This window comes from Borostomias antarcticus (assembly GCF_949987555.1).
Source record: "Borostomias antarcticus genome assembly, chromosome: 14".
Taxonomy (NCBI): Eukaryota; Metazoa; Chordata; class Actinopteri; order Stomiiformes; family Stomiidae; genus Borostomias; species Borostomias antarcticus.
The window spans coordinates 14771768-14780798 of NC_140247.1; the positions used below are offsets into that span (position 1 = coordinate 14771768).

The 9031-nt window shown below is 50.2% G+C and overlaps 1 protein-coding gene across 1 annotated transcript; it reads left to right on the top strand.

The window, feature by feature from the left end:
• Positions 1–470: 470 nt before the first annotated feature.
• On the top strand, positions 471–8595 carry LOC311317428 (tubulin polyglutamylase ttll6-like; the record flags this gene model as incomplete). Its single annotated transcript, XM_084448510.1, has 9 exons — positions 471–504; positions 2539–2657; positions 2868–2998; positions 3577–3733; positions 4011–4154; positions 5203–5288; positions 6889–7126; positions 7923–8110; positions 8196–8595. Coding segments are annotated over 9 exons (1497 nt in total), but the record flags the coding sequence as incomplete, so codon positions are not given.
• Positions 8596–9031: the final 436 nt, after the last annotated feature.

The following is a 9031-nucleotide window of genomic DNA, read 5'->3' on the forward strand; positions in this document are numbered from 1 at the left end:
TATATCGGCCCGGTACTCCACGCTCTGTCTGTCACGCTTGGGAAGTAAGAGAAGGTTTGTTATGTTAAACCAGGTCCACGCTATGAGAGTAGCCACTGATGCAAGTACTGTATTTGACGACAATACTCTTCCCTGTGACACAACACAGCCCACCTACAGCACGGAGCCATGCTGTCGGTTATAACCCCCTTCTGCTCCCAGACAAGGACGGGGTGGACAGACAAAGCTCTGCCTCTCAGCTCTGGAATATGTAAGGGGGGGGACCTATGCCCACCTCCTTTGTTCTCTGTAAAGCGCATTGTGTTACCTCTGTGTATGAAATATGCTATACAAATAAAGCTTTGATTGATTGATTGAGCTCGTTAGAGAGAAGCCAGCAAAGCGGTCGGTTAGAAATGGCGTCCCTCCGTCCCTGTGTCTGTCCCAGTCTGTCCTCCTGTCCGTCTGTGTCTTTGTCTTCCAGATGACTGTGGATCAACCTGACCAACTGCAAGTACGAGAGCGGTGAGTCCGTCTTCCCAGCAAACCTGTCTCCCACGTCCCCCCATAACCAGCAAACCTGTCTCCCCCGTCCCCCCACAACCAGCAAACCTGTCTCCCCCGTCCCCCCACAACCAGCAAACCTGTCTCCCCCGTCACCCCACAACCAGCAAACCTGTCTCCCCCGTCCCCCCACAACCAGCAAACCTGTCTCCCCCGTCCCCCCACAACCAGCAAACCTGTCTCCCCCGTCCCCCCACAACCAGCAAACCTGTCTCCCCTGTCCCCCCACAACCAGCAAACCTGTCTCCCCCGTCCCCCCACAACCAGCAAACCTGTCTCCCCCGTCCCCCCACAACCAGCAAACCTGTCTCCCACATCCCCCTACAACCAGCAAACCTGTCTCCCCCGTCCCCCCACCACCATCAAACCTGTCTCCTCTGTCCCCCCACAACCAGCAAAACAGTCTCCCACATCCCCACAACCACCAAACTGGGCACACGGTGTTGACAGGTCACGATACAGACATTACATTAGTCATTTAACAAACACCTTTATCCAAAGCGACCTACAATAATTGCATTTAGTCAGTGTACTCCAACTCACCACAAGTGCATCGCCTTTCTAACAGGTGACCAAGAGCATAATCAAGACATGACTAACGATCACGGGTGAAGCTTGATCCCTAATCAGACCTGATTAATCAACACCATTGTCTCTGTTGTATAGCCATTGACCAGGTTCCATTTAAAATCTCATCAGTTGGGGTCGTTAACCCAGAGCTGTGTGGATCTCAGAGGAGCTTGCGGGGGCCTTTATCGTCATGGTGTATGTGGCCTTGTAAATCACATCCTCTGTTGATACTGTTTGGATGTCCATTAATAAGCAGCTGATTGGTTTATTGGTTTCTCTATCAAAGACGTGTCGATAGCGCGATGAGGATTTTAACTGCTGGTACAGTCTCCGGTGTGTTACGTTGTGTGATATTATTATGGTGATGTTCTGGAGATGTGTAGCTCGTACGAGAGGTGCGGCCCGTGTGAACGGAACCGAGGGCGACCTCTTCAGAACCCACTCCAGCGAGATCAGAGAGATCCTAGCGGACACACACACAACCATAAAAGACGACCTGGTGTGTCCACGCTGTAGGACTGTGTTTGGGGGGGGGGACAGGGGGAGAGAGAGAGACTGGATCATGGGTGGACTGCATGTCCATACAGCCCTATAAAAGTGTGGCATGCTTTGTTTGCTGTTTGTGTGTGTGTGTGCACGTGTGTGTGTTTGTGCGTGTGTGCACGTGTGTGTGTGATGGGAGGCCAGCTGTGCCTTTTGCAGAGGGATTTCCCTGCATTCCCTCTTGGCAGTGTTGAGCTTTTACCACAAAATGTGTGTTAATTAGCAGGCTGTGTACACACTCTCACACACACACACACACACACAGACACACACACACACACACACACACTCTGGAGCAGAGCCTAGCTCATTCAGCCCCCGCGACACACACAAGTCGCCCACCCTGCGACCACAAACAAAGCTACCACAATGGACACGTACACAAAAACTACACACTGACACCGATGGTTCCTTAACTGTACCTCCAAATGTTGTTCACCACACACACACACACACACACACACACACACACACACACACACACACACACACACACACACGTGAACTACAGCATACAACTCCTACACTTCCTGCCAAAGGCAATAAAAGCCTTTAGATCCTGTGTCCAATGACATTTTGGAGATGACTCTTTGTGTCTAATGACATTTTGGAGATGACTGTTTCCACAAAACGATAAGGGGCACGCCCTGAACCCTCGGGCCTGAAACTAGTGTGTGTTCTCAGAGCTCTGTATCAAGATGCTTTTGAGCTTTTCTCATGTAGCTGGAGCAGAGGGCAACTAAGGATACTGAAAAGTGCTCTGTTATTAACAGGGAACCTATAGGACGTCGGTTGGTTGGTACAGTACGGCACTCGTATCATAACAATGTATTACAACAGTGTATAAGTCGTGTTATAACAGTGTCTGTTGTTGGGCGTCAGTGAGGCGTGCCGCCCGTCGGTTTGGTCTGAAGGTGGCGCCGGAGGGCGAGGACTGGACGCTCTACTGGACAGACAGCTCCCTCACGCTCGACCGCCTGGTGGACATGAAGTGCTACCAGGTACCCGAGATCGTCTTCGGTCAGAGGACAACGATATTTAGCGGTATAGCATCTCTGGTTCGGGCCAAACTGTTTTTAACATAAATTAACAGTTGCATTCACACTTTCCCGGGAGGTGAGTTTATCATAATAAGGACGCTGGAAGTGGCTATTGAGACGTTCTTGACCGTCTCTTCAAAGCGTCTCTCCTCTCCTCTCTCCGCCTGCCAGAAGATCAACCACTTCCCAGGCATGAGCGAGCTGTGCAGGAAGGACATGCTGGCTCGGAACATGAACCGCATGATCAAGAGGTTCCCCAAGGAGTACAACATCTTCCCCCGAACATGGTGCCTGCCTGCAGAGTGAGTCAGGACGGATGGACGGATGGATGGATGGATGAGTGATGGATGGATGGATGGATGGTTGTATGGATGGATAAATGGGTGGATGGATGGATGGATGGATGGATGGATGGATGGATGGATGGATGGGTGGATGGATGGATGGGTGGAAGGATGGGTGGGTGGAGAGAGGTGGATGGATAGATGGGTGGATGGATGGACGGATGGATGAGTGGACGGATGGATGAGTGGACAGATGGATGAGTGGACGGATGGATGAGTGATGGATGGATGGATGGCTAGATGGATGGATGGATGCATGTTTAGATGAATGGATAGGATGGATGGATAGATAGATGGACAGATGGGTGGATGGATGGATGGATGGATGGATAGATGGATGGATGAATAGATGAATGGATAGGATGGATGGATAGATAGATAGGTGGACTATCGATAGATAGATAGGTGGATGGATGGATGGATGGATAGATGGATAGATGAATGGATAGGATGGATGGATGGATGTCAGACAGACACACACATGATGCGGTGGACCGTGGGGTTAATCTGACCTGTGCTGTGTCCCTCCCACACAGCTACAGTGACTTCCAGGCGTACACCAGGGTGAAGAAGAACAAGACGTTCATCTGCAAGCCAGACACAGGCAGCCAGGGGCGGGGCATCTACCTGACCAGGTCCAGCAGGGACGTCCCCCACGGGGAACACATCATCTGCCAGGTCTACATATCCAGGGTAACACACACACACACACAATGGTGTACATTGCATAGCTTACAAACCGTGAGAAGTGTATATGATATAGTTAATTATTGTTTATTGTTTATGGTGTCTTATAATCCTGTAAGGGATGGGTCCTCGGACGTGACACGAAAATAAACTTTCATTCGTTCATTCACACACCAGTGTTTTCCCTACCAATGCCTTGGAAAAAGTCCCCAAAATATTGGACTATTAGATCAGGATTTGAAAGATCTGACGCTGTCGTTGTTCTCATCTTTTCTCCTCGTAGCCGTTCGTCATCGACGGCTTCAAGTTTGACCTGCGGATCTACGTGCTGGTCACTTCCTGTGATCCCTTACGCATCTTCCTGTACAAGGAGGGGCTCGCCCGCTTCTGCACCTCCCACTACAGCCACCCCACCCGCAACAACGTGGTGAGAAATGCCCCTCTAGAACTACCCCACCCTCTAGAACTACCCCACTACAACTACCCCACCCTCTAGAACTACCCCACTACAACTCCCCCACCCCCAACAACGTGGTGAGAAATACTCCTCTAGAACTACCCCACCCTCTAGAACTATCCCACTAGAACTACCCCACCCTCTAGAACTACCCCACCCTCTAGAACTACCCCACTACAACTACCCCACCCTCTAGAACTACCCCACTACAACTCCCCCACCCGCAGCAACGTGGTGAGACACCAAACACACCTCCTAGAACCTAACCTGTTTCACACAGCCCTCTGGGAAAGCTCCGTTGGAAACTGTTTGGAAAAGGGCAGGCACTTAAAAAAAAAAAAATTACAGGGGGGTGATTGGATGAACTGCCTGGTGATCTGGTGATCTATCACGGGCTTCTTGTTGTCGTCGCACCTAAACCACGCCCGTTCAGGATGGTATCACGAGGCTGACCAGGCTAGAACTACCCCACTTTCTAGAGCTACCCCACCCTCTATAAATACCTGACCCAGAACAGAGTGGTGGGGATCATAAAATAAATTACTATGTCATGGCGAAAGTATTGTGACTGGCGGTGTTTCACTCACTCTTTAAGCCAAGGAAAATACCCCCCACAGACAGACAGACAGACAGACAGACAGACATGCTGTACTGCTGCTGAAGTGGCTATTATATATACATACAGACAGCAAGTCAAACAGGAAGACAGACAAACAGATAAGATGAAAGAAAAGTGTCCTTGACCTGGGGAACCTGGTTAGGGTTGGGGTTGGGAGTGTAGCCTGCGTGTCTGCATGTTAAAACAGTCCGTTTTACTGCACCTCTCTAAACTGTATTTGTTTACCAGCTCTTATAAGCCTGGATGAGGGTCGCCAGGTTTTACAAGCAACTCCGTCATAAAAGACACGGCAACAATGTCGAACATGCAAATACAGTCAAAGTATTTGTGCTCGTCCTCTTTTGATCTCTCTCTGTTTCTCTCTCCGTCTCTCTCTCTCCAACCCCGTCCGTCTCTCAGGAAGACGTGTGTATGCACCTGACCAACTACGCCATCAACAAACACAGTGAAAACTTTGTCCGCGACGACATCGCCGGCAGCAAAAGGTGATTTATTGACTCGGCGCATCCTGGTATCAGCATGTTTCACTGAACCCCCTCCATACATCAGTCTCTCCATAGACACTCCATATGGAAAAGATATATACATTTTACTAAATGTTTATATATTTTTTCTGAAACTTGTAAATAATATGTATGACAGCCAAACCACATACCAGATCCTTAGTAAATGTATGTAATGTGAAATTTAAATAATTTGGGAACTTATAAGTACTATATATGACAGTAAATCAAACGCACTATCCTTTGTAGATACTGTATGTGTAATATCAAACTTATGAGCCGGGCAACCATTAGTGAAACCGAAATCTTGTAAGGATGTTATGAATACCTTACAAGACATTTGTGGCCGATTGACCCGGTCACGGCTCTTCTCTGTCCCGACAACCGCAGCGGTGAAACGAACTGCCCACTGACCTCAGGACAGCAGAGTCGCTGCCCGTCTTTCACCGCAGTCATCGATACAGAGTACAAATGAACAACATTCGCTATTGGAGGCAGAATTGGGAATTTCTCATGTTTTTCCTATTTCTTTTCGATATGGGACACCTCACCAAGCCTTGCTGAATCTATATGATATTATGTTTACAGCCTGTGCGTTGGGAATGACATGCAGACTAGAACAGCGTTTGAGTATGTGGGTCAGGTTTGCAGCATCAGTATTCCAGGGACCGACGCCATCTTGTCATCAGGCCAGCCGGCCAATCATGTTAGCCGTAGGTGTGACTGTCTGTCTGCAGCTGATACCTCCGCTCCGACCATCACTCATGTGTTATCGCTGTCTGCCAGCGATACCGTTCTGACAGTCCCAAAAGCAAAACTAAATTAGAGTTTTCTGACTGGGAGGAGGGCCTAGATCATTAGTCGGCGGTTTTAGGCAATAACAAAATCATGGAAGCTCTGTCCATGGAATGTTGAGGAGGGACACATTTTAGCTGTGTTCAAAACCCACTCACTCACACACTCACACTCACTCACTCACTCACTCACTCACTCACTCACTCACTCACTCACTCACTCACTCACTCACACTCACTCACTTACTTTTACCTATGTAGTGTAGCGAATGAGAAATTGTAGGGTATACCCTCTGTTCACTAGAAATTGCTGTGAATTGTGGGAATTTTATAGGGGACAATAGTGGACAATAATTCACAGTAGTGAATCAAATTAACCGTTGAGAATTCTGACAAAAAAAAAAAGGCTAACACACTGTATAGGTAAGGGGTAGAGTGCCATTTTGGTCATTTACCCCTATTTGAGGTCTGTCTACCATGAACCTGAAATATAGAGACCATAATTTCACTGATCCATAATTTGACTTCCATTGTAGCCCAGTGAGAGCCTGCATAAAAACGTCAGCTAGCTCAATACTGGAACCATCAGTGAAATGATGGTCTCTATGTTTCAGGTTCATGGTAGACAGACCAAATAGAGGTACATGTCCAAAATAGCACACTACCCCTTAAATTGGGAACAGCTTCGAACACAGCTTTTGTCAATTCTCTCATGACAGGTTTTCATGATATACTGTACATAATGACAGACACAATGGAATAATTCAGCCTTTCTCTCGTCCGTACAGGAAGCTGTCAACGCTGACCCGCCTTCTGGAGGCCATGTGCTGCGACACTGAGAAGCTGTGGGCGGACATAGAGGACGTGGTCATCAAGGCGCTTGTGTCCGCCCACGCCGTGCTCCGCCACAGCTACCACACCTGCTTCCCGCGCCACGCGGCCTCTAGCTCCGCCTCCGGCGCCTGCTTCGAGATCCTGGGCTTCGACGTGCTGCTCGACCACCGCCTCAAACCCTGGCTGCTGGAGGTGGGGAAAGATGCTCTTTAGGTCTCTCTCTTTCCCTCTCTGTCTCCCTGTCTCTCTCTCTCTCTCTCTCTTTCCCTCTCTGTCTCCCTGTCTCTCTCTCTCTCTTTCCCTCTCTGTCTCCCTCTCTCTCTCTCTCTCTTTCCCTCTATCTCCCTCTCTCTCTCTTTCCCTCTCTGTCTCCCTCTCTCTCTCTCCCTTTCCCTCTCTGTATCCCTGTCTCTTTCTCCCTCTCTCTCCTTCTTGCTATCTCCATTTCCCTCTCTCTCTCGCTCTCTACTTCTGTGTCTCTTTTTCTTTTTCTATCTTTCTGTGCCTCTGTCTCTTTCTCTTTCTCCATCACTGTTTTCCAGTCCATCAGGTCCTCCCTCTCTCCCTCCCTCCCTCCCTCCCTCCCTCCCTCCCTCCCTCCCTCCCTCCCTCCCTCCCTCCCTCATTCAGTCACTCCTTCTTTCTCTCCCTCTCACTTACTCTCTCTCTCTCACTCCCTCTCTCACTCCCTCTCACTCACTCACTCACTCACTCACTCGTTCTCTCTCCCCCTCCCTCCCTCTCTCTCTCTCACTCACTCACTCACTCGTTCTCTCTCCCCCTCCCCTCTCTCTCCCTTGCTTTCTCGCTGTGGTTGTGTGTGTGTGTGTGTGTGTGGTTGTGTGTGTGTATTCGTTTGTGTGGTTGTATTTGTGCGTGTGTGTGTATGTATGTGTGTGTGTGCACGTGTGTGTGTGTGTGTGGGGTTGTGTGTGTGGTTGTGTGTGTGGTTGCGTTTGTGTGGTTGTATGTGTGTGTGTGTGTGCAGGTGAACCACTCCCCAAGCTTCTCCACGGACTCCCGTCTAGACCGGGAGGTGAAGGACGGGCTGCTGTACGACGCGCTGCTCCTGGTCAACCTGGGCGCCTGCGACCGCCGCCAGGCCGCCGAGGAGGAGCGCCGGAGGGTCCGGGACCGCCTGCAGCACGTCCTCACCAGGGACACCAGGGAGACCAGGTGAGACCCTGGACCAGGACGCACCAGGGACACCAGGGAGACCAGGTGAGACCCTGGACCAGGACGCACCACGGACACCAGGGAGACCAGGTGAGACCCTGGACCAGGTGACACCAGGGACACCAGGGAGACCAGGTGAGACCCTGGACCAGGACACACCAAGGACACCAGGTGAGACCCTGGACCAGGACACACCAAGGACACCAGGTGAGACCCTGGACCAGGACGCACCAAGAATACCAGATGAGACCCTGGACCAGGACACACCAAGGACACCAGGGGAGACCCTGGACCAGGACACACCAAGGATACCAGATGAGACCCTGGACCAGGACACACCAAGGACACCAGGTGAGACCCTGGACCAGGACGCACCAAGGATACCAGATGAGACCCTGGACCAGGACACACCAAGGACACCAGGGGAGACCCTGCAGCTCGTCCGCACCAAGGACACCAGGTGGACACCAGGTGGACTCCTATAGACTAAATTCAAAGGAATTCAGTGGAATTTTAGGTCAGTAGGGCAACAACTTCGTCCAAGTAAACTTCCTGTGTGTCAGCGGCAAAAAAAACAAAAGTCTGCTCCAGCAAGTGGAAAACCTTTTCAGAATGTCCTAATTAACCGGCACCTTGTTCGGTGGTGGGATTATTATTTATGCAGTATATCTCCACTGTTCTATCTTTGGGAGGCTCAAGAAATAGCTGCTTGTTATTTATAACGCTAGCTAGCCGTCACCGCTAACATTAGCTAAATTTACAGAGTTATCGTCGCGGGAAAACCGGATGTTGAGATGGACCCAAGTGGTGTTATTGTTTTTAATATGAACGTTCCATGAAACGGTCTATTGGCCGGATACAGTAACGACTGTGATGGCGTCTGTGTGAGGGTCAAACGCTTGGGGGGGGGGGGGGGGGGGG